Source organism: Pongo pygmaeus, chromosome 10 (genome assembly GCF_028885625.2).
Source record: "Pongo pygmaeus isolate AG05252 chromosome 10, NHGRI_mPonPyg2-v2.0_pri, whole genome shotgun sequence".
Taxonomy (NCBI): Eukaryota; Metazoa; Chordata; class Mammalia; order Primates; family Hominidae; genus Pongo; species Pongo pygmaeus.
In genome coordinates, this window is record NC_072383.2 from 32230498 (window position 1) to 32255243 (window position 24746).

General features: G+C 43.1%; 2 protein-coding genes across 6 annotated transcripts in view; one reads left to right on the top strand and one right to left on the bottom strand.

Moving 5' to 3' along the window:
• The window catches only part of SINHCAF (SIN3-HDAC complex associated factor), a 45801-nt gene extending 25542 nt beyond the window's left edge, over positions 1 to 20259 (bottom strand). The window contains exons 1-3 of one of the 5 annotated variants that reach the window (XM_063672557.1): positions 20105 to 20197; positions 19911 to 19979; positions 19668 to 19750 (exon numbers count right to left, since the gene is read on the bottom strand). The gene's annotated coding sequence lies outside the window, so the exon portion shown is untranslated. Of the gene's footprint in view, positions 1 to 18021; positions 18279 to 19667; positions 19751 to 19910; positions 19980 to 20104 lie in introns of those variants that run through there. The other 4 variants (XM_063672558.1, XM_054442506.2, XM_063672559.1 and 1 more) reach the window with 4 other exon arrangements.
• Positions 18295 to 19899, top strand: LOC129009505 (uncharacterized). The gene has a single exon (XM_054442511.2). The coding sequence runs from the start codon at positions 18918 to 18920 to the stop codon at positions 19395 to 19397; it is 480 nt and encodes a 159-aa protein (XP_054298486.1). The 5' UTR covers positions 18295 to 18917; the 3' UTR covers positions 19398 to 19899.
• Positions 20260 to 24746: the final 4487 nt, after the last annotated feature.

The window sequence follows — 24746 nt, forward strand, 5'->3', positions numbered from 1 at the left end:
CACGATGCCCGGCTAATTTTTGTATTGTTAGTGGAGACGGGATTCACCATGTTAGCCAGGCTGGTCTTAAACTCCTGACCTCAGGTGATCCGCCCGCCTCAGCCTCCCAAAGTGCTGGGATTACAGGCATGAGCCACTGCGCCCAGCCCCAAATTTTACAAATGCTCAATGACCTGGGCAGTAAAATAAGTTCCCCTATTGCTGTGAAGTTCAAAAGGGGACTCCCCATAATGGGGTAATCCCTTCTAATAAGATTTTACCCACTACCATTGCCCATCAGCAGGATGGGCAATTGCATTACCCAATGCAAAAACATGCATATCATTACCAATACATGTTTATATGTTTAAGATGGTGGCAGCTGGATAAAATCAAGATGCCACATCTCAAAAGATCTAGGTAGAAAAAGAAAATGACCCTGAGCCCCATAAAGGGGTTTTCCAGGATTGTGTTCTGGGTAGATGGTACACTGTGAATCAATCTTCTGTGCCATGATGACAGTCTCCAATAATATTGTTTATAATAGGATATCATTTTATCTGAATTCCAATGGGTCAAGCTGTAAATGTGTTCCATGAGGGGTATCTGATACCCCACTAGGATAATGGGTTTATCATTAGGTCCATACCATAGTTCAGTTTGGGGGAAAAGTACCCCCCCTTTTGTTTCCAGGTAGATCTTTCTTCGGTGAAAGCAAGTCTTGGGTTTCCTTTAGCTTAGACTTAACTGTTTAAGTCTCACAGTCATTCCAAGGATCGGACTGGTGTCTCAAATGCAGCTCTCTTAGCTACTGCATCAGCAAATTGATTACCTTGACTCTGTGTTGTTTAATTCAGAGCAGCCTGGAACCTTTATAATTGCCAAAAGCGAGATCCAAGACTAGTCCATTTTTTATGGGTTGCCCTGAGAAGGTTAAATACCCTCTCTCTTTCCATAGCATTCCAAAGTCATGAGCACCACCAGATGCATAGGGGCATAATTTTTGCTACTTTATTCTTTGCTAGTTAACAAGTTTGAGTAAGGGCAATCAGTTCAGCCAGTTGGGCTGACTTAGCCTGAAGAAGACCAGCTTCAATGACCATGGCACATCCTGCTTTAAACTTACCACCTTCTCCCCCCAAGTAAGATACATCTGTAAACCATTCTGTCTCAGCATTATCTAGTGGTGATTCTTGTAGGTTTGTCCTTGAGGTAAAAAGTTGGGTGTGTCATCAGGATGAAGTCATGAGAGGTCTTATCAGAAGACTGGCCAGGCCTGGTGCAGTGGCTCATGCCTATAATCCTAGCACTTTGTGGTCTGCTAAATTGATATTTCAGTATTTGGGAAGTAAGTGGGGCACTGTATATCCCTGTGACATCACAGTGCAAGTATACCGTCATCCTCTCCAGGTAAAGGCAAACAAATACTAACTACCTGGATGTATAGGGATGCTTAAAAAGGCACTACAGAGATCCACAAGTGCCACTCAGAGTGGGCAGACCGCTTGAGCCCAGGAGTTTGAGACCAGCCTGGGCAACATGGTAAGCCCTGTCTCTATAAAAAATACAAAAATTAGCCAGGTGCAATGGTGCAAACCTGTAGTCCCAGCTACTCGGGAGGCTGAGGCAGGCAGATTAACTGAGCCCAGGGGGTCAAGGCAGCAGTGAGCTGTGATCACGCCACTGCAGTCCAGCCTGGGTGACAGAGCAAGACCCTGTCTAAAAAAGAGAGAGAGAGAGAGAGAGGCCAGGTTAGGGTTATTGCAACAAGAGATGGTAACATTCGAGGATAATAAAATTAACACCTAATAGGAAGTTAATCTATTGAAAGATAAGTGTTGAGTTATGATGGGAATTCAGAAGTAGCTCAACTGAATGTGGAATGAAGGCGGTAAGGGAGAGGACCCCATGACTATCTCTCCAAGAGTTTTATATAGAAGGGCTATAGCTGATATTGCCCTCATACAAGGGGGCCATCCTCGAGTCATTGGATCTAACTGCTGACTATAATAGCCTATAGGTATTTGCTGGTCACCATGTTTGAGTCAACATACCAAATGTGTTCCCCCCATCTTCATGAACAGAAAGAGAGAAAGTTCATAGTTTGGGTGTCTTATTGCTGGGGCATTTATTAACCTTTTTTTTTTTTTTTTTTTAAAAAAAGACTCTTGCTCTGTCACTTAGGCTGGAATGCAGTCGGCTCACTGCAACCTCTACCTCCCAAGTTCAAGCGATTCTCCTGCCTCAGCCTCCCATGTAACTGGGACTACAGGCGTTTTGCCACCACATTTGGCTAATTTTTATATTTTTAGTAAAGACACGGTTTCCCCATGTTGCCCGTACTGGTCTTGAACGCCTGGCCACAAGTATCTGCCCGCCTCAGCCTCTCAAAGTGCTGGGATTACAGGCGTGAACCACTGCACCTGGCCTACTAATCTTTCTTTAATTTGTTGCACAGCTGGTTGTCCCTCACGAGTCCACATGATGGGATCAGGCTGGTCATTCTTTAAACGGGTACAAATGGGTTGAGTCACACGATAAAAATTTAGTATCCAGCTTCTACAATAGCAAGCCAACTCCAAGAACCCTCTAAGCTATTTTTTAGTAGGAAGCATCAAAAAAGCTAAGATTCCTTTGATTCTATCAGGATTGATGCTCAATCCTTTGGCTGACATGACATGTCCCATATGTTTGACTTGAGAAAGACAAAATTAAAGTTTACCCTTAATGTAATGGCCAATTGTTGAAGTAAGTACAAGTTTTCTTTCTTCAGAGGAAGAAAGTGTGTCAGAGCAAAGGAGGAGTTATGCACACACTGGATGAAGGATGAGGATCCCCTGAGAGAAGTCCGAGTCTGCTAAATTCATATTTCAGTATTTGGGAAAAGTAAGTGGGTCACTGTATATCCCTGTGACATCACAGTCCAAGTATACCGTCATTCTCTCCAGGAAAAGGCAAACAAATACTGACTATCTGGATGTATAGGGATGCTTTAAAAAGGCACTACAGAGATCCGCAACTGAAAAATATTGTCAGGGACAGGCACAGTGGCTCACATCTATAATTCTAGCACTTTGGGAGGCTGAGGCGGGTGGATCACTTGAGGTCAGGAGTTCGAGACCAGCCTGGCCAACATCATGAAACCCCGTCTCCACTAAAAATACAAAAATAAGCTGGGTGTGGTGGTACACATCTGTAATCCTAGCTACTTGGCAGGCTGAGGCAGGAGAATCACTTGATCCTGGGAGGTGGAGACTGCAGTGAGCTGAGATTGTGCCACTGTACTCCAGCCTAGGTGACAGAGTGAGATTCCGTCTCAAAAAAAAAAAAAAAAAAACACTATCGTCCTTGATATTTGGTATGGCAGACAGGAGTATGAAGGTTAAGAAGCACTGGATAACTAGGTATTATAATACTGTCTACAGCCCTTAAGTTTTGTACAAATCTCCATCCTCTTCCCATTTGGTTCCTTGACAAGGAAAATGGGGGTGTTGCAGGGACTGATGCAGGGAGTAATAAAACCTCTCTCAAGATAATCTCATGATTGGGGCAACTCCATCTATGGCTTCTTGCCATAGTGGCTATTATTTTACATTAAGCAAGAGATTCTTAGTGTTAATCTCAACCTTTATTGGAGTAGCTAAGAGTATCTTTCCTATGTCTGTGTTAGACTGGGACCACAGCTGGTAAGAAATAGTTTCAAGTAAAAGCTCAGCTTCTGGCATTAGTAGAAAAGTTGACGTTTAAAAGGAGCCTTATGGTTTCCTCCCCTTTATTATATTTCACTTTGTTTTCTCATTTTCCCAATCACATGAGGGTGTCTTTACACCACTAACATCAACTTGTGATTTTTTTTTTTTTTTTTTTGAGACGGAGTCTCACTCTGTCGCCCAGACTGGAGTACAATGGTGTGATCTCGGCTCACCGCAACCTCCGCCTCCCAGGTTCAAGCAATTCTCCTGCCTAAGCCTCCGGAGTAGCTGGGATTATAGGAATGCACCACCACGCTCGGCTAATTTTGTATTTTTTTAGTAGAGACAGGGTTTTTCCATGTTGGTCAGGCTGGTCTCAAACTCCCGACCTCAGGTGATCCACCTGCCTCAGCCTCCCAAAGTGCTGGGATTACAAGCATGAGCCACCGTGCCCGGCCAACTTGTGATATATTATGAGGGCATCTGTTGGTTTGCTTTCCCCAATCCCATGGTTTCAGTTCCAGAAACATTTCCCACTTTGAGGAAAAAGAGATGAGCATTATGGATGTCGTGGAAATTTCAATCCAGAAGGTTAAACAGGCACTTCTGGGCATATCAGGAAAACATGGGATTGGCTGAGGGTATCACATTCATAGCCCTTGGGAAGAAGCCAAACCCAATGAACCACTAAAGCAAAGATGTGAACTTAAGGCAAGAGATAGGTTTATTAGGTATACCCACCATGTTAACTTTTTCATTCCTCTGAGAAACGGGGTTTTCAAGTAAGGTGGAATTTATAACTGATACAGCAGCTCCTGTGCCTATTATTGTGTTAATTTCTCCCAAAGAGTGAGTTAAAGCAGCATATTGGGAGAAATGAAAACCCCCTATTTCCTCAGAGGAGTCCTAGTTTTCCAGTTTATCATCCTGTTGTTTCCATTTCAACGTCCTGTAATTCCTTTTAAAATGCCTAGTTTCTTGTAGTAGTGACAGACAAGGGGAGAAGAGTTCTTAGAACCAAGAGTTCCTGGCCTGGGAGTTTTAAGAGGTTAACTGTTACCATTGTTAAATGTACAGCCTTTTGATTTTCCTTTTTTATCATTGTGCAGGACAACTGGTCAGCTAGTTGACCAGTCATTAGTTCTGGCCATCACCTAGTCAGTCATGTGACATTTGACAAGAGTGGGTGGTGCATCATCCAAATTGTTTGTGAAACTTTAATCATGTGTCATTTTTATTGTTTTCAAAGTTGTCCACTGACATCTGCAATACTGTTTTCATGTTTTATCAAAGTGGGTAAAAAAAATCTACAACAGGCCCATCTGCATTCTGGCAGCATTGCTGGATTTTAATCCAATCTACGATCTTTTTTTTTTTTTTTTTTTCTGACAGAGTCTCACTCTGTCGCTCAGGCTGGAGTGCAGTGGTACAATCTCAGCTCACTGCAACCTCCGCCTCCAAGGTTCAAGCAATTCTCCTGCCTCAGCCTCCTGAGTAACTAGGATTACAGGCGCCCACCACCACAACTGGCTAATTTTTGTATTTTTAGTAGAGATGGGGTTTCACCAGTTGGCCAGGCTGGCCTCGAACTCCTGACCTCGTGATCCACCTGCCTTGGCCTCCCAAAGTGTCCGGCTGTAATCTACGATCTTTTGAAAAAAACAAGCGAATGGCATTTAACAGAGAAGCTGCTCATACCCACGCATCTTTGAACCATCTTCTGAAAGTTGGGGAGTTGGCTAGGGCAGAGGTCATACTGGATTTTCAGGAACAAGATCTATTAGGGGATCCAACCACACTGTGCTTTTTCTAGCTATTCCCTAGCTTAAGCAGCTGAAACCAGCATGTAGACAAGCCGATAAATGTCAGAATGACCTGGGTCATAGATTTTAATTGTGAGTTCAAATTCTTTGGTAAAGCAAATCCCATCTTCATAAGGATCAGGAAATTCCTTAACTATGGCCCATAATTTGGCCTTCGACTAGGGTTGATAGAGAATCAGGACTCCAGGCAGGCCGGGCACACACGCTGCTGGTACTGGAAGTGAACCACTGGGACCGAGCATGAGCAAGCCAGTGAGTGGGTCCCGCAGCCCCCTGGACCCAGGGCCAAGCATGGTGGCTGCCAAGGTGGCTTTAACTGAGAGAGCAGATCCAACTGAGCTTATGCCAATATTTCTGAAGTATGCAAGCACTGAGAAAAATGGTGAATTTTTCATGTCTCCCAATGACTTTATCACTCCATACTTGAACATTTCTGGAGAAAGCCAGCCTAACCCAACGACTGTGGAACTTTTAAGTGGGGTGGTGGGTCAGACCAAAGATGGGAGGAATTTTGTCCCAGCGTTGACGATGCTAAGTTTGATCACTTGATGACGGTGGCATCCACCAGATATTTCCATTTTAATGACTAATATCTTTTCAAGAATGTGTGGGCTTTTGATTGGTCCTGGGTGCCCCTGATACTTTGTTTATGGTAGCCTTTCAGCTGTTTGACAAAGCTGGCAAAGGAGAAGTAACTTTTGATCAGAAAGAGGATGGTACCAGCAGTCTACAGGTCTCATCCTAGTCACTGTTCCCTGGTACCAATGGTAACAACTGACATTTATCACCATCAATTGGTTTTGCCTGTTTTTAAACTTAATTGGAACTATGCAGAATGTACTCTTTCAGTCTGGCTTCTTTTGTTCAACATTTGTGAGATTAATCCATGCTGTATTTTTTATTTTTCTTCACTGTATAGAATTCCGTTGCGTGACAGCATATCCATTCTAGGGTCGATAGACATTTTGGGACATTTTCAGTTTTGGCTACTACAATCAACATTGTTTTATGTATTTTTGGGGTGGGTGGGTGTGTGTGCGTGTGTGTGTGTGTGTGTGTGTGTGTGTATTTCTAGGAATAGAACTGCTGGGTCATAGAAAATGTGTACATTTACCTTCAGTAGATCTTGCTAAACTGTTTCCTAAAATGATGGTACCAGTTAACACTCATACCATCATTGTATGACGGCTCCATTTATTTCAGATATTTGCCAACACTTGGTATCAGTCATTTGTTATTTCAGTGATATCTCAGTGTGGTTTTGATAAGCACTTCCCTGATTCCAAATGGGTCCTAGAACTTATTGGCCATTTAGGTATCCTCTTCAGTCATGTGCTTATTTTCTGGATACAAGACCTTTGGTGGTTCTATGTTCATAGATGTCTTTACTCTGTTCACTGTTACTCATTTAACTGAGTTTTGAGGAACTTAAGTTCCTAATTTTAATGTAGTACGAATTATCAGCATTTTCTTTTGTAGCTAGCTCTTTTTGCGTCCTGATTAAGAAATCTTTGCTTTCCTCCAGGTTGGGAAAATAATCTCCTTTATTATTTTCCAGAAGTTTATTTTCCTTTCAAATTTAGATTTTAATTGTTTTAGAATTTGTGATATTTTTACATGGCATTAAAGGTAAGGGTCGAAGATTCTTCCCTTGCCCTCTTCTCCATGGATATGTAGATCACCCAGCACCATTTAATGAAAAGATAACTCTTTTCTTTTTTCTTGAGACCCAGTTTTGCTCTTACTGCCCAGGCTGGAGTGCAATGGCACGATCTCGGCTCACTGCAACCTCCACCTCCCGGGTTCAGGCGATTCTCCTGCCTCAGCCTCCCAAGTAGCTGGGATTACAGGCACCCGCCACCACGCCCAGCTATTTTTTTTGTATTTTTAGTAGAGACAGGGTTTCACCATATTGGCCAGGCTGGTCTCGAGCTCCTGACCTCAGGTGATCCACCTGCCTCGGCCTCCCGAAGTGCTAGGATTACAGGTGTGAGCCACCCTATGCAGCCAAGATCACTCTTTTCTTTATTGCACTGCAGTGGTACTGCTGTCATAAATCCACTATGGGGCTGTATCTGAATGCGCTATTCTTTTTATATAATTGTATATTATCCACTAATACTATACTATCTTAATTACTACAGCTTTATAAGTCATACCTGATAAGTCTTTCAACTTTATTCTTTAAGATTATCTTGGCTATTCTTGGCCCTATTCATTATCAATACAATTTCAGAATAAACTGTTAATTTCCACAAACATCCTGCTGGGATTCTGAATGCTATTGCATTGAATATGTGTAATATCTGTGCGTATGTGTATAATTAAATGTTTTTTTGTTTGTTTGTTTTGTTTTTTTTGAGACAGAGTTTCGCTCTTGTTGCCCAGGCTGGAGTGCAATGGCATGATCTCGGCTTACTGCAACCTCCACCTCCTGGGTTCAAGTGATTCTCCTGCCTCAGCCTCCCAAGTAGCTGGGATTACAGGTGCCCACCACCTCGCCCGGCTAATTTTTTGTATTTTCAGTAGAGATGGGGTTTCACCATAATGACCAGGCTAGGCTGGTCTCGAACTCCTGACCTCAGATGATCCACCCCCCTCAGCCTCCCAAAGTGCTGGGGTTACAGGCGTGAGCCACCACGTCCGACCAATTAAATGTTTTAATCCCGTAAAAAAAGAGAAAGAGAATTAGGAATCCCCCACCTATCATAGGCTGTTCCCAGAATGAGGCAACCACAGGAAGCATTCCTGGGGAGTTCCTGTCCCTCACTTCTGAACAAGAGCACAACAAAAGCAGGGGCCTTTGGAGCCGTGTTTCCTGTCACAGTCTGTTTAACAAGTGACAGACAAGGAGAAAGAGATGGCAGAAGAAAAATCAGATCCAGCCTGGGGAGTTAGAAAGATGAAGATAGAGTGGCAGGGCACGGTGGCTCACGCCTGTAATCCCAGCACTTTAGGAGGCGAGGCGGGCGGATCACGAGGTCACGGGATTGAGACCATCCTGGCTAACACGGTGAAACCCTGTCTCTACTAAAAATACAAAAAAAATTAGCCGGGCGTGATGGCGGGCGCCTGTAGTCCCAGCCACTCTGAAGGCTGAGGCAGAAGAATGGCGTGAACTCGGGAGGCGGAGCTTGCAGTGAGCAGAGATCGTGCCACTGCACTCCAGCCTGGGCAACAGAGCGAGACTCCGTCTCAAAAAAAAAAAAAAAAAAAAAAAAAAAAGATGAAGATAGAGTGAAGGTGGAGGTGGTGAAGGAGGCACCAAAAAGAGGTATTTCTGAAGATTTTTTTTTTTTTAATAGGAGAGTATATTTAAGAGCTATCTGTTAACACCTCTAAGTTGTTTATCAGCATTCTGTAAGGAAGAAAGATCATATCATCCTACCCACTTTTGCTACTTTCAAGATACCACTGGAAGTAGCTTCCCCATTCTGGTTGCTTAATTTTTGCACTAGCACCTTCCATCCTAGTCTGCATATATCAAAGGATCTGCATTTAGGCCACTGTGATGTGCAGTCATTCTTAAGTCATCCTGGTCCATTTGTTTAAGGAAATACACAATGAGGCACCCCAAGTACTGTATATTAACCCAGCTGGGGTTTCTAAAGGTGGAGTCAGATGTTCTGCAGTTGCAGGGGATTTAGTCGATTTAGAGGCTTTGTTCTCCATAATTTTTAATACCTTCTCATTAGATTGACTAAGTCAGGAGGTGTTCTGAATCCGAATGTGCAGCTTGCAAACACAAAGCTTGAGGATGCGCACCCAGGAAGCACGAGTTCCAGTAGCTTATTACCTGTGCTCTGAAGTAGACTGCATGAGGCACAGTCTTTATACATTTTTTAAACAGGAAAATATGTGCAGTATGGTGAAGCAATAGTTGAGAATTTGGTTCATATTCAGTGATGTTATCCCTAAAGTAAAGTAAATATGTGGCTGAGTGGGTAGAAGAGAAAAGTTAATAATTGTGTAGGCACCTTAGGGTCTGGTGGAAGGATGATTGATTCCATCCTGCCTTTGTTCTGTATCTGATAAACAAGTTTACAACAGTATCTGTCAGTAAAATATTTAACAAACTCCAGTTACAAACCCAAGGAGTTAGCTGTTTGTAGGCAGTGGTTTAATTATGCATATGTCCAAACTGCAGCCATCTCGGGCCAGTTTTCTCTTTTCTTCTGACACCATCTATCATCATCTATCTGTCTGTCTACAGTATGCTGTCTGAAGTTTCTTCAAATAGGACAAACATTTTGAGAAGTTTCTCAGGATTTGAAAGGTTACAGTTAAAACATGCCTATTTATGGGAGTTTGTAACGCTTATCTCTGACATAGCTGCCTTTGCAATATACACACATTCCTGGGCCAGAAAGAAATTTAGAGGAGGACTGTGTTGATCAGTTTTTTCTTTTATTTGCTTTCACAGGTGTAATAAATGTGTTGCTTAAATTTTAAAAGTTGTCATTTGTATAGCACTTTACATTTTATAAAGCACTTTCACTGGCATTCTTTCTTTGACTACTATTAGCCAAAAACCCAAAAATTGTTTTAATACTGTAACAGTTAAAAACAATCAACCATGGCCGGGCGTAGTGGCTCAAGCCTGTAATCCCAGCACTTTGGGATGCCAAGGTGGGTGGATCACCTGAGGTCAGGAGTTTGAGACCAGCCTGACCAACATGACGAAACCCTGTCTCTACTAAAAATAAAAAAATTTGCCGGGCGTAGTAGTGGCAGGCGCCTGTAATCTCAGCTACTCAGGAGGCTGAGGCAGCAGAATTGCTTGAACTCGGGAGGCGGAGTTTGCAGTGAGCCGAGATTGTGCCACTGCACTCCAGCCTCAGGGACAAGAGCAAAATTCATCTCAAAAAAAAAAAAAAAAATTCAACCATGCTATAATTATAGCTCTGACCAAATAAACTGAATATCCCAAAGTTAAAAAAGATTAAAGGTAATAACTAAGTCAGCAAAAGCAAAAGAGGTAACTGTAATTATATGGACAATATATATAAACAAAAAAATAAAGTTTTAAAACACAACAATCAGTTCTAAACATCTGTTTTGGTTGATTTGTAGGGTTTTATTCTACTTTAAAGCTGTGGGTTTCATATAAATTTAATGATCTTAATGACTGTAACTTAATGAATCTAACCTTAGTGCTGACGAGTCAAGAAGGGGATGAGATAACCACAATATATCAAAGATACAAAAGGGACAATTCTAATCTCATCTAATGAAATTGGGAAGCCAAAGATCAAGAATAATGTCTAATTTTACATCTAATTAAACACATAAGTTTACTGAATAATATACATAGGAAACAAAAAGTGTTTCACAGTGATAGTTTATATTAAAGACGCTATTTAACAAAAGTTTTCTGATAAATAAAGATTATCTCTTATAAATCTCAGCAATACCAAATACTTGTTCATTTTAAGCTCCAACCAGGAAACAGAATGAGAAATACTGAAATGCAAATTTTAGAGCTTTAGTACCCTTTTTAATATGGAATCAGGAGACAGTGAAAAGGTGATGAATTTAATTCAACTATTTTCTTGTCTTTTTAAATCTTATAAGGGTGTTAACTCACATTTAAGGATATGGAGAGGGTTCTTATGATGATGAATTTAACATATGTTAAGCTCACCTTAGTTGGCATGCATGCTTTGAAGGACATCATTAGTTACTCTAATATAACCCCCAATTCCACTTTCTAGATTCCTTCTTCTGGCTTTTTTATATATTCAGAAGTAAAGCGTTTTTTAATATTCAAAAGTACCTTTCAAAACTCAATAATACCACTGGGTGGACTAGATGAAAGAAAATTGAGAGCAGTAGTCAAACGTGGTAAATAACAGTTAACTTCACAACTGTCCAAGTCATCTTGGGAACTGAAATTCTGATATGCACAAATTAGGGGAACAACCTCCCAAATGAAACTATCCTTAAGTTTCCAATAAACCAAAACCCTAGCTTCTAATTATCATTTTTTTCTTTCTAAAAATCAACTGGCCTAAGTCTTTAAAAACAAAAAAAAACACAAGATAGTTGAAGTGACTTAAATGTCAGCGAATTTTCAGACTGGTTAAATTATGGTTGAAACACCACAGAATGCTGTTTCGACCTTTAAAGCAAGTTGAACAGTAGTAATACAGTATAATCTCACAGGATGTTTTTAAAATGAGACTGTAAGTACACAAACTTCTTTTTAAATTGGTTCTTAAAAATAGTAAATAGTGGTTGCCTCTGAGGAGTACAAGCATAAAAGAAGCTTACTTTCACTTTACTACCTCCTGCTTTTTTTTTTTAACCAAGAGCATCACTCTCCAATAACCTTGGTTATCAAGACACACCTTAACAGTAATCTAAAAAAGCACAGAGAGCTTAAATAAACTTCCTCAAAGACATACAGATGGAGAGACACAAATTAGAAAATACACTCCATGGGAGAGACTACGAAATAGACTGGTAAGATCAAAATACACACAGAGCAGAATGGGAAGGAAACTGCAGACAGGAGACAAGCAAAAGATTTGTAAAGTGGGAAGGAAGCAGCAGTGAACAAAGACAAAAAGAACTAAGCAACCAAAGACAACTTTGAAGTGAAGGAGATGCATTTCTTTAGAGCCAAACTAGAAATGGCAGGATGATGGGAAAGGAAAAGAAATAACACGAAAAAATACTCGTGATCACAAACTGTGGGGATACTTGAGTTCCTGTAATTGGTAATGCCACCACTGACACCATTTTAGTCAATCATATGCTATCATTAATCACATTTAAGTACAGCATCCAGTAAACACTAACAGTGTAACTGGAGCAACACTTTTCACAAACGGTCAACAGGACTAAATGCTTTGTATTCTCCCGCTGCTAGGTCATTTGGCTGCAGTATTCCCCAACAATGAGACATGTTTCATCAGCAGTTAAGGAAAGCCGTGGAGCAGTAAGACATTATTTCCTCTAACCTGCTTCTAGATACCAGCCTACATCTCAGCAAAATTCCTGAATTTAGCTAACTTTAAGAGACAAATGTAAATCTGTCTGGAAGAAAACTGAGAAAGGGGTAGCAGACCCCACTTGTTTGCCAACAGCCTTTCCAAACACGTGCCCTGTCTCTGAGAAATTATATGGTAAAGCGTAAAGCATTTATAACTGTAGCTGTCTGTGGAATCCACACTTGGCTGAAGAGCCTAAAACTCATCCTATATAGGAAAGAGGTCAAACTCAGAAATAAACAAGTCTTCAACTGAAATGGCATAGGTTAAAAATAAAATTACAAATTCAAGTCTCTGGGCTTTAGATAGTGTAAAACACCAGGCCCCTCCAATTTTGGTAGAGTGAAAAAAAAAAAAAAAAACTAGGTCTCCCAATTCTAGATTAAGAGGAATTCCAGTGGATGAAAAAAAAAATTGAAAGTGTCAGAAAGAATATTTATTTGCTTTTAATGGATGATTATGAGTTAGAAAATATAACCATACTTGAGTCTGCAATGAGTCAATTTGGAGTCTATTTCTGCTTCTGTCTTTACAACTAAATAGGAAGTCACTCCTAATTTTATTTGCCCTTCTGTAACATTAGGAAATTCTGTTTATTTCCTTGAATTTATAAGAGTTACACATTACAGAAAAATAAATGCTATCTATCCCAAGATATATACAACAAATTTAATTGAAGGTAAAATTCTGATTACTAAAGATTTTCTTTTAAGCCCAGGTCTGTGGGAAAAGAGGAACTTAGCCTTTTCAGGGAGACTTTAAGGTCATGAAAAGCCCCATATACTCCTCTATGAAGCTATTCTCCCATTTTCAAACTTGATAAAAATGTTAAGAAAATGGATACATGATAGTATACACACCTGATTTGACCCAAACCTCAGGAAAGTTCCTTAACCTCACTAATCCTGTTTCCTCATCTATAAAATAATGACAGGCCGGGCACGGTTGCTCACGCCTGTAATCCCAGCACTATGGGAGGCCGAGGCAGGTGGATCACCTGGTCAGGAGTTCGAGACCAGCCAGGCTAACATGGTTAAACAACGTTTCTACTAAAAATACAAAAAATTAGCCCAACCTGGTGGCGCGCGCCTGTAATCCCAGCTACTCAGGAGGCTGAGGCAGGAGAATTGCCCGAACCCAGAGGCAAAGGTTGCAGTGAGCCAAGATCGCGCCATGGAACTCCAGCTTAGGCAACAAGAGCAAAGCTCAGTCTCAAAATAATAATAATGACAAATCCAAATCTCCTGAATAGTATCTGTAAAGCATCAACACAACATCAACACAAAGATCGGCACAAGGTATGCACTCAGCTCTGACAATTCTTTTTACTCACAAATCTTTCTTCTTTCTTTCTTTTTCTCCTCTTACATTTCAGGTATCATTTTGCTTTCTGTCTTTGGGCAATCCACTCGCAGGAAGTTACTAACCAACCTTATTGGTAATACCTATTATTCATTCCCTGGTCCAATCTCTCCCCTTAGCTCTAGGATAAATATGGCCAACTGACCACCAATCCATTCCAATCTTTAAATACCCTGAGAATTAATTATATAATCTTCCCTCCAAATCTGCTCTTCCTCTGTTTACCTATCTTGGTTGTCATCCGCAGTCACACAAAAACAACTTGGAAGCCAGCTGAGCTCTTCCTTCACCCTCTGCATGGCCCTCCATCAAATTTATCGTGAAGTCCTTGGAAATTCTGTTTCTTCCTTCACTTCCATCCCCACTGCCTGTTCCTCATCATGGTGCATGAACTCCTGTCAGAACCTTGTAACTGACTTCCCTACATCCTTTAAACATGTGATATCTTCCTAAAGTTGAACTACTAATCTTCCCTTCCAAGGTACCAACACTGGCTTCATGATAGTATCTAAACTCCTTGGCAAGGAATTCAAAGCTTTTCAGGATCTGCTCCTGCCTACCAGCTGTTCCCAACTTGGAATTCTGATATTCTAAGAGTGTCAAACCAACTTTAATAACTAGCCACCCTCTACTCAGGCTGTTATTTCTGTCTGAGACAGCTTACCCTCCATCCCCTTGACCTGGGAAATTCTCTTAAGAATTACTTATTTTACAAAACCCTTCCATACCTTTATTAGAACACCTACTACGTAAGATTTCACTTCGTTTACTGCATTATCTCCTCTACTCAATAGTAAACTGCTGTAGAGCAGAAACTAAAGTCTTGTATTACAACCAGGTGCTGGCTGTACATAGTACACAAACGGGTAGAATTTGCTAACTATTCAAAGAGTGGGGCAGCCAAGATTAATATAAACAGTATATTTAAGGGCATGGAATGGGAAATGGTGTCTACAATAAAGACGTGAATTTTAAAAACTAATGTTTTGAAAGGAGTCATTGTTTGCACTATTGATCATAGAAATCTTTTTAATGTTTTTTAAAAGGAGTCATTTTTCTTTAACATTTGGTCTATAGACTTTTGTAGGAAAAAAACCCTGAGGTTTTAAAAGCTATAGGAAAAAATGTTTCTTGCTTATTTCAAGCAGGAGCAGGGGGGAGGAATTAGACTAGTGCGGGGAGAAATGAGAAATGAGAGCTACTTCAACTCAGCACAGTTAACATTTACCAAATTAAAATAACATTAAGCCGAACCAAACTTATAATAGGTGGAAAACAACTAAATACAAAGCTAGAAAAAGCTAGAAATAAATTCTTTTAGTTCAACTGTAACAACTTGAATATGTAACAGCAATATGCCTGTGACATTAGTATTTCTGAGGCAAAGAGAAAACCTCCCTACCTTGAAAACAAACTCCCTTTTTGGACTAGATGCATTTCCACATTATTTCCATAATACAGAAAAATCCTAGTTGCAGATTCAATAAAAAAAAAACTGGAGAAACAAAAGACAACAAAAAAGTCTCAATTTATAACACCCCAAAATCAAAACATAAGTGTGGGAAATACAGGACAATCTTGTGGACAAGAGAAATCAGGAAGAAAGAAAAATGACATTTTCCAGGTTTCCACAGGACTTTCTGATGTAAAATGGTTGAATCAGAATTGAAAAGACAACCAAGAGTCACGGGCAGTGTCTTCCCAGAACTGCTTTCATAAGGTAGGGAGGGGACCCAAAGACACTCATTCTTTCCACTAAAAATTTACTTAATGTTTCCCCAGAAACGATAACTGACCCAGCCCTCAGTTTTATCTTCTGTAAAATGTCTATTTCCCAGTGTTGTGAGGACAACAGCAGCTTATATTTATCAATCATGTCACTTGCTTAATTACAACTTATTTACAATAGGTATTACTACCATTTTACAGATGAAAAAAACTGGATCACAAAGTGACTAGAAGATGATGACAGCTTTGAAACCCAAGCATTACTAACCCAGAAACCTCTGAACAGCAAAACTTCGTGCCTCAATACATGTGTTCCTTTTCTGCTCAACCAATTATATTCCTACCATCTCTTAAGAAAAAATGAAAATGACATACTTTTAAAGCAACCTACTATGTGCCTGGCATGGTAAATTGATTAATTTATCCTCATAAGAGCCCTGTGTAGTTGGTTTAGATTTAAAAGTTTATGCTTTCCCCAGTGAAAAACTTTTATTTTACATGTAAAATGATTCTTAAATTGCTTCTCTGACATAAATATGTCTGAGTTTGAGCACTATGAGTCAGGATTTCCCAGGACTTGATAACCATTCCGGGGAAAAAAAAATTGACCATTCACGTTCCAGATATACAGAATTAAGAATACTGTGCAAGGACAGACAGACTTGGGGCCTGCTGTCCACCAGTGATCTAGAATATTCTACCAATTGAACTTCGTATCTCCAACCTCCCACAAAAGCAATACAAAGAGAAGGCAGTAGAGACCTTGTCTGCGGGCCTTTCCCACCCTGAATTCATTCACATTGATAATCCAAATCTCTGTTTTACATCATCTAATTAGTAAAACAAAAACCATTAAGCTCTGTATGTAGTATATGAAATCTGCTAGGAAATGGAAATTCTAGCCATAACTTAGCTATGAAATACTAATTAAGAAAAACAACTCAAACAATCTCAGCGTATTTGCAAAGCACCTCATATGCATTTTAAATACAGGACCCAGAGAAACAGCTGCCAAAGGAAAGCCAAAGTTATTAAATCCAAAGTTTTTCATTTTCTTGACATGCTCTTTCTATTTACTACAGAAATGTACTAATATTGGTTGCCTTTTGGTATTGTAATTTGGTCAACCAAAACTTGGGAAAAATAGGTTTATTAATAACAAAATAATGAAAAAAATGGATTTCAACTAGTATTGATTTTTTGGTGTGTGGGGGCAGGCGCATTCAAGGGTATTATTTCCTAGTAATGATCACTTAGATTCTAGGCCTTAAACGTGATTCAAATGCAAGAGAAATCAGGAAAGAAGCAACAGATACGGTGGTGGGTATCGGATGTCTAGACTACAGGCAAACCCCAAATACCAAAGAAGCATCCATGTGTCAAACCAGCATAATTTTTGAGCTATGCCTGGGTCCACATACAAAAAAAAAAAAAAGGTTAGTTTGAAAATAAAAATCTAGGAGAGGTAACCAGAAGGTCAACCTCAGTTCAAGGGATCTAGAAAGAAGCTAGCCGTTACCCTGTGTCATCTTCCTGAGCAGCTTCCTCCCCAGCCAGCTCCTCAGCCTCCTTACAATATGTTTCCAGAAGGCCCAACTCCCTAAACATTTGCTTCTTCAAGGTCATCCTAAGATAAGGCAGTGAATAACCACCAAACACTGAGTCACGCATACCTTTCGGCTAAAAAAGATCCCCCTTCCCAAAATCATTATATAAATACTTTAAATGCCATGAGGGTTTTCTCCGGAACTCCACCAGAAACAAACTCCCAGACTTTAATTTAGATTGGGCAACTAAATGTGTTCAATTTTGCGACATAAAATATTAAAAGGCTTTTCAAGTCTGGCAAATTCCAGTTCAAAAACAGGTGCTTTTAGCGTACTCTGAATAACAAGGTCAAATTCATTTTTAAATTATTAAAAGAAAAAGAAAAGCTTTTCTTAACCCTCCTTAGGACAACCTAAGGAGGGGGAGAAAGGATTGCTGGGGTAAAACTGTCTCGGATAGGGTCCCTGTTTAACTCAACAGTAATTCCTAATCTTTCGAGTGCCTGAAGTAATGGAAGGTTACAGGAAGAAAATAAAAACAAAGAAACTGACTAGGGTCATAGTTACCAGAACAAACTGCACCGCCCTACCACCTCAAGAAACCAACTCCCCCCACACCAAAACAAACCTTGCCCCTCCCCGCTCCCCCCACCCCCTAGAAACACACAAAGAAACTGGTCGCACGAATGATTCGCCCACAGTCCTCACTTCCCTTAGTAGGGCAACTGGGATCCCCGGAACTTCCCCACGGTGGTTTATCGGGCGTCGTCGGAGCTGGGTCCCCTGGACTTGCGGGCCACAGCTCGGCTGGGGAGGAGGTGCTCGCCGCCCTCGCCCGTTTCCCCGAAAGCAGTAAAATGCCTCCCCGCTCCTCCCAGGGCCCTCGGGTCCCCACCTTCCGTAAATCGCGCTTCCCCCTCGGGCACTCCGGTGACTGCCGAGAGAGACGCCGAGCCAGCAAATAAGAATGCTCCCTGGTGGATTTGTTGGTAAATAAGACATCTCGCGTCGGGAGGAAAGTTCCTGCGGGGGCCGCTCGCCGGGGCAAGGGCGAGGGCAGCGGGAGGTGAACCGCGTCGCTCGCCGCCGCCTCCCTCACCTGCGCCGGAACAACGGGCCCCGCGCCCGCCCGGCCCGGCGCCTCCCGCAGGCCGCGCCTCCCGCACGCCGCGCTGCCGGGGCTTGTTCCTCCTCATGGCTTTGCCCTGACGTAATTCAAACATGGCAACAGTTCGACTTCAAAGGCGAACCCACAGACCTCCCAGACACAGGCTCCCGGGCCACGAGAAACCGGCCGAGGAGTCCGGACCAAGCTCTCCGGACCCCTCGGCCGTCGCAACCCCCGACGCCAGGGCTGAAGCGCCGGGCACTGCCGCCTCCCTCGCCCGCCCGCACGCCCGGAGCGGGGAAGCACGCCGCCTCCCTACGCACCAGCATGGCACCTCGCACAAGTAGCGCCGCCAAAGTTTCCCCACGAGGGGACTGAGGGACAAAAGCCCCTCCCGAAACTCGCCCGAACTTCGAGGGCCTCCGACCTGCACGACCCTACGCCCAGGCAGCGGCCCCGAGCGCCGGGGGCCCGCACGGGCACATGCAGCCCTTTGTTTTCTGTCCAGCCGGGCGCTGCCTACGTGCAGCATCAGGGATGTCGGAGTGTTTCGCAGGGGCCGGACACTGGACGATCACCCTGGGTAGGGGTCCGGACCCCGCGCCCCGAAGAGTCCGGAGCCTGGCCCCCCTGCCCTTCCCTCGGGAGCAGGCCCATTTAATCAAAGTTTTGCAGTGTCCTTGATGAGAAACGCCCGGAGTACCCGCCCCGCACGGGTGGAGAGTTGGCGACTTTCACTCTGCTTTTTAAACTGGCAAGACGCCATCATCAGCAAACCACATTGTCCTGCCGGCCGGACCTGCCCGACGGCGGCCGCATCCCACGGCTCACGCGGGGCTGGACGTTCGGACAAGGACCAGGGTCGCAGCCCGAAGCACGTGGTCTGTCACGTAGAGCACAAAAAGCAGTGCCCTGCGGAGTTCACTGACTCCCGCGGCGTAGACAACGCCGCCGCCTCCGTCTCCAGCCAAGTTGGCTTCCCTGGCCATCTTACAGCGGGGACGGCCGCCCATAAACGGGAAGCCCTCGCCGTGTCGCCCACACCTACGCTACAGGTGAACGCACCGGCAGCAAAACTTCGGGCTCCGAAGGCACCCTGGACACCAGACGCTCTTGGGCGCGGTCCGAAGAGGGTAGGCGAGTGGAAGACGGGTTGTTTTTAAGCGACCGCGTGTTGCTCTCATTGTCGCATCCGCATCCCTCCGGAGTTGAGCAAACAACGCCACGCAGCGTGCGCTCCGGCAGAGCCCAGCACTGACCCCCAAAGGCCGATTTAAAGACCCTCGGCCGCCAGCTCGGAAGCGGATGGCAACTTAGTTTCCGAGCGAATGGCGTTTATTGTCCACCCTAGTCCGGGGGCTGCAGTCAACTAAACCACGAGGTCTCACAACGGCGCCCGACCCTGCCCGCGCCTCGCGCCCACTCGGACTCACCGACCCCGGCCGCTGCGCGGTGGCCAGCGAGTCGCTTTCCTCTCGGGCCTTTCGGCCGCCGGGCTCCTTTCCGCGAGAGAACACTGCGGCGGAGAAAAGTCATTGTCACCTTCAACGTGGATCCCTCAACTCCGGCGACTCCTCAATTATGCCCAGGCTCCACTCACTTCCCCCGCCCCGAGACTTTCGGTTTGCCTCAAATACCCTCCCCAATTAATAAATACACATTAAACACGAGCGTACCAAAAAACCTGGGGTCTGAAGATCACGAAAACAGCGCTCCCAACAATGCCACCTCCAAGACAAAACTTCCTGTGTGTATGTGGAAGGACGGGGGGAGGTGGGTGGAGGTGAAAAGAGAGAGAAAAAAAAAAACACTCTGAAATCAAAGCCTCGTGAGACAGTTTTGCACTAGAAGCATGGTGAGAGTCACTCACCTTCCAAAAGCAGCCGTTCCACGCGCAATAACGTCCCCGAGGTGCGGAGTGCACGCCAGGCCAGTCCCCCTCGAGCGCTCCCTCCTCCTCAACTGCCTTGTCTAGAAAGATTGTCTCCTGCAGTTCTGCAGTTGCTACCGCTGGCCGGGAAGGTGTAGATTCCGCTTTCCCTCTGCGCACGCGCGGCTCCCGGCACAAAATTCTCTTGAATCGAACTTATTTGCATACGGGCGCGCGCACGTCGCTGGCTGGGAGGGGGAGAAGTCCCGGCGACCGCGCGCGCTCCCGAGGCCTCTATTGTCCTTTTAAGGGGAGAAGCTCCGCGGCGCGGGAAACGCGGCGGCCAGAGGGAGACGGGGGCGGTGACTGCTTACTACGGCGGACGTCACATAAACAAACGCCCCCCGGCTGCAGGCCGCGGCGGAGAGGGAGTGGCGAGGTGGGAAAGGGAAAGGTTAGCAACGGAGGGGAAGGCTGCGCTGCTTGGCGTGTTTTCCGCCCCCGAAGTTGTTAGGGGCACCATTGAGCGCTGAAAAATTGTTCTGAAAGCTGCTTTTGCAAAATTCTCACACCTGTCCCCACTTTCGGTGACAGAGGAGGTGATCTTGTAAGCACCCAGACTGAATTTATACTAATCCCACGTTTCCTAAATTTTGTTTGAAGTTAGGTTTTTGAAGCTTGTAAAAAAAAATCCTCCGGGGCCAGCAAAGGTTTAGTTTTTGTGCAGTTGTAATGAGTCGTTTAATAAAGTCCCATTTTAACACCCTATCCATTCGCTAACTCCCGCTTGCCCTTCTCAAATAGTAACCCAACCCATAACAATCCAGTTTTTTTCTCCACTTCGGCCTTAAGATTTCAAGTCTCTCCGAATTGAATGATTGTTAATTTCCGTGGGAACAGTGCCGCTTTCTTTAAAAGACTAGGCAATGGAAAGCCAATAACCTAGGGACAGGCAGGCATACGTCCTCTAGCAGCTTGTAAAGGGTGTTCCACTCACCCAGAAATAATTCCACTAACTGGTGGTCTTGGGAATGGAAAAAATAACGAGTGACGTACAGACTTTTCAATGCAGAATATGTAATAATTCAACAATCTAAGCGCTTTCTAGACTCCAGAAGAAAAAAAAACTGAAGTAACTCTTCTCAGATTGATAAGAGGAAAATGAAAACCGAATGATTGATTCGCCTTTGTCCCAAGGACACACTTAACACCAACAGGCAGAAACCCGGGGTTAATGATAGAGGGTGGGGAGAGAGGAAGGATGTTTTTCCCAGAAACTTGATATTGGTCCCAAGCTACAAAAGTGTGAAAATCAACCATAAAACTTAATCATCTGCTGACAAGTTTCGCTGCTTTCACTGCAGTGTCAACAATACAGATTTAAATAGTTACTTCTGAAATGTTAATTTAATTCAACAGGCAATTCCTAGTATATTATATACGGTATAAACCCACTTCTGAACTCCTCAACGAATACTTCTTTTTTTTCTTTAGGTTCTGTAACATACTATTCCTGTAACTGTATGTGAAAACTATATTATAAATACCTGAAAAGATAGCCTGGCGTGGTGGCGGGCACCTGTAATCCCAGCTATTCGGGAGGCTGAAGCAGGAGAATCGCTTGAACCTGGGAGGCAGAGGTTGCAGTGAGCAGAGATTGCGCCACTGCACCCCAGCCTGGGTGACAGAGCAAGACTCTGTGTCAAAAAAAAAAAAAAAAAACAGAAAGAAAAAGGACACCTCTCATTAAAATATGAGCTCCTTAAAGACAAGGATTTTATGCCTTTCTTACCCATTTTTGTATTCCAGTGCCTGAAACAGTGCACATCAGATAATATATACTGACATCTTGCATGCATTCGTTGGCTAGGAAAATTTTTTTTTTAATATAATAAACGGCTGGGTGCAGCGCCTCACACCTGTAATCCTAGTACTTTGGGAGGCCAAGGCAGGCAGATCACATGAGGTCAGGAGTTCGAGACCAGCCTGGCCAACGTGGTGAAACCCTGCCTCTGCTAAAAATATAAAAATTAGCCGGGCATGGTGGCTCACACCTGTAATCCCAGCACTTTGGGAAGCCAAGGCACGTGGATCACCTGAGGTCAGGAGTTCAAGACCAGCCTGGCCAACATAGTGAACCCCTGTCTCTACTGAAAATACAAAAATTAGCGGGGCATGGTGGCACTGTAATCCCTGCTACTCGAGAGGCTGAGGTGTGGTGGCACATGCCCGTAATCTTAGCTACTCAGGAGGCTGAGGCAGGAGAATCGCCTGAACCTGAGAGGCGGAGGTTGCAGTGAGCCAAGATCACACCACTGCACTCCAGCCTGGACAATAGAGCAAGACCCCGTCTCAAAAAAAAAATATATATATATATATATAAATTAGCTGGGTATTTTCATGCAGACCTGTAATGCCAGCTACTTGGGAGGCTAAGGCACAAGAATCGCTTCAATCTGGGAGGCTGAGGTTGCAGTGAGCCGAAATTGCACTACTGCACTCCAGCCTGGGTGACGGAGTGAAACTCTTGTCTCAAAAAATAATGATAATGGCCAGGCGAAGTGCCTCACGCCTGTAATCCCAGCACTTTGGGAGGCCAATGTGGGTGAATTACCTGAGGTAGGGAGTTTGAGTGCAGCCTGACCAACATGGAGAAACCCCGTCTCTACCAAAAATGCAAAATTAGCCGGGCGTGGTGGCACATGCCTGTAATCCTATTAGCTACTCGGGAGGCTGAGGCAGGAGAATCCCTTGAATCCAGGAGATGGAGGTTGTGGTGAGCCGAGATCAAGCCATTGCACTCCAGCCTGGGCAACAAGAGCTAAACTCTGTCTCAAAATAATAATAATAATAATAAATATATAAATATAATTTTAAAAAATTAATGAACATTTTTAAGGTTCTTATAGGTTTATCACTAATCAAAACTTTAGTTTACAATTTTTGCATTTGACCTAAAATGAGTTTGGAAGTTATAGTGGTCACATTGGTTGATATGATGCCATCCTTGTCCTTATGACAATAAAAATGAATAAGCTTAATAGCTGTTTCTGTGTTCTGCTGGTGGCAAATTGGACCCTAATCATAAATTTCTGCCTTCATTCTAAAGAGAATTTTAACAGTTGTCATGGGTTGTCTCAAATATTTATTTGGCTTATGACAGATCTTCCAAAAATAATTTCAAATTATTATATGCCTCTGAAGGTATGAAAACTGCAAATACTGGCCAGGCACGGTGGCTTATGCCTGTAATCCCAGCACTTTGGGAGGACGAGGCGGGTGAATCACAAGGTCAGGAGTTCGAGACCAGTCTGGACAGCATGGTGAAACCCTGTCTCTACTAAAAATACAAAAAATTAGCCGGGCATGGTGGTGCACGCCTGTAGTCCTAGCTACTTGGGAGGCTGAGGCAGGAGAATTGCTTGAACCCAGGAGGCAGAGGTTGCAGTGAGCTGAAATCACACCACTGCACTCCAACCTGGGTGACAGAGCGAGACTCCATCTCAAAAAAAAAAAAAAAGAAAAGAAAAGAAAGAAAATTGCAAATACCATAACAATATTTTTTAAACTCCAATTATGGTTTACAGGAGTATATATATACATATATATAAGTATGTACACACACACACACATATACCTTGAATGCTTTTTCTCTTGAAAGTTTATGTAAAGAATATTTATTGCAGCCGAGCGCGGTGGCTCGTGCCTGTAATCCCAGCACTTTGGGAGGTTGAGGTGGGTGGATCACAAGGTTAGGAGTTCGAGACCAGCCTGGCCAATATGGTGAAACCTTGTCTCTACTAAAAATACAAAAAAATTAGCTGGGCATGGTGGCACATGCCTGTAATCTCAGCTACTTGGGAGGCTGAGGCAGGAGAATTGCTTGAATCCGGGAGGCAGAGGTTGCAGTGAGCCGAGGTCGCCACTGCACTCCAGCCTGGGTAACAGAGTGAGATTCCATCTCAAAAAAAAAAAAAAAGAATATTTACTGTAATACAGGGATGGAATAATAAACTCAAATGTGCAAGCAATGCAGGAATTACAGTACTTAGGATATACTGTTCAGGTAAAAAAGTACCTAGAAGTTGCAGAGCTACTGAGTTAATGTAGCTAGACTTCCTCTGCTCTCAAAGTATAGGTCAAGAAGTAATCTGGGTAAGTTTTTTAGGAAGGGTAGCTACAAAATTCTTTTTTTAAATTTTTTTATTATTTTTTAATTTTTCTTTGATAATCCTATTGCAATAAACAAAATTCTTAAAGAAAAATCTGAATTCCATAGTCTTTTTTTTTAAAGCAACCACCTGCTATTTTTGAACAACCAAGTGCATTCCAAAGGTTCTTTTGTCCATTTTTTTGCTTGAACACGTCATTACGGATGGCCCTACCCAGGCCCAATAGCTCATGTATGGGCTACTTTTAAATACTACTACCTAAATTGCCCAAGTGAATTTTTCAACGTGAAAAAGGAAAGAAAGAAATATAAGAAGTAATTTATAATATATCAATTTGTATTACAAGAGATTGAATTACATCATGCTAGGAAAATATCTGCGGGTTTTTGTTTTGTTTTGTTTTGTTTTTGTTTGTTTTTTTGAGAAGGAGTTTTGTTCTTGTTGCCCAGGCTGGAGTGCAATGGCATGAT

Coding starts and splice junctions, on each gene's coding strand:
- LOC129009505 (XM_054442511.2), top strand. CDS start 18,918: ATGAGAAACGCCCGGAGTACCCGCCCCGCACGGGTGGAGAGTTGGCGA.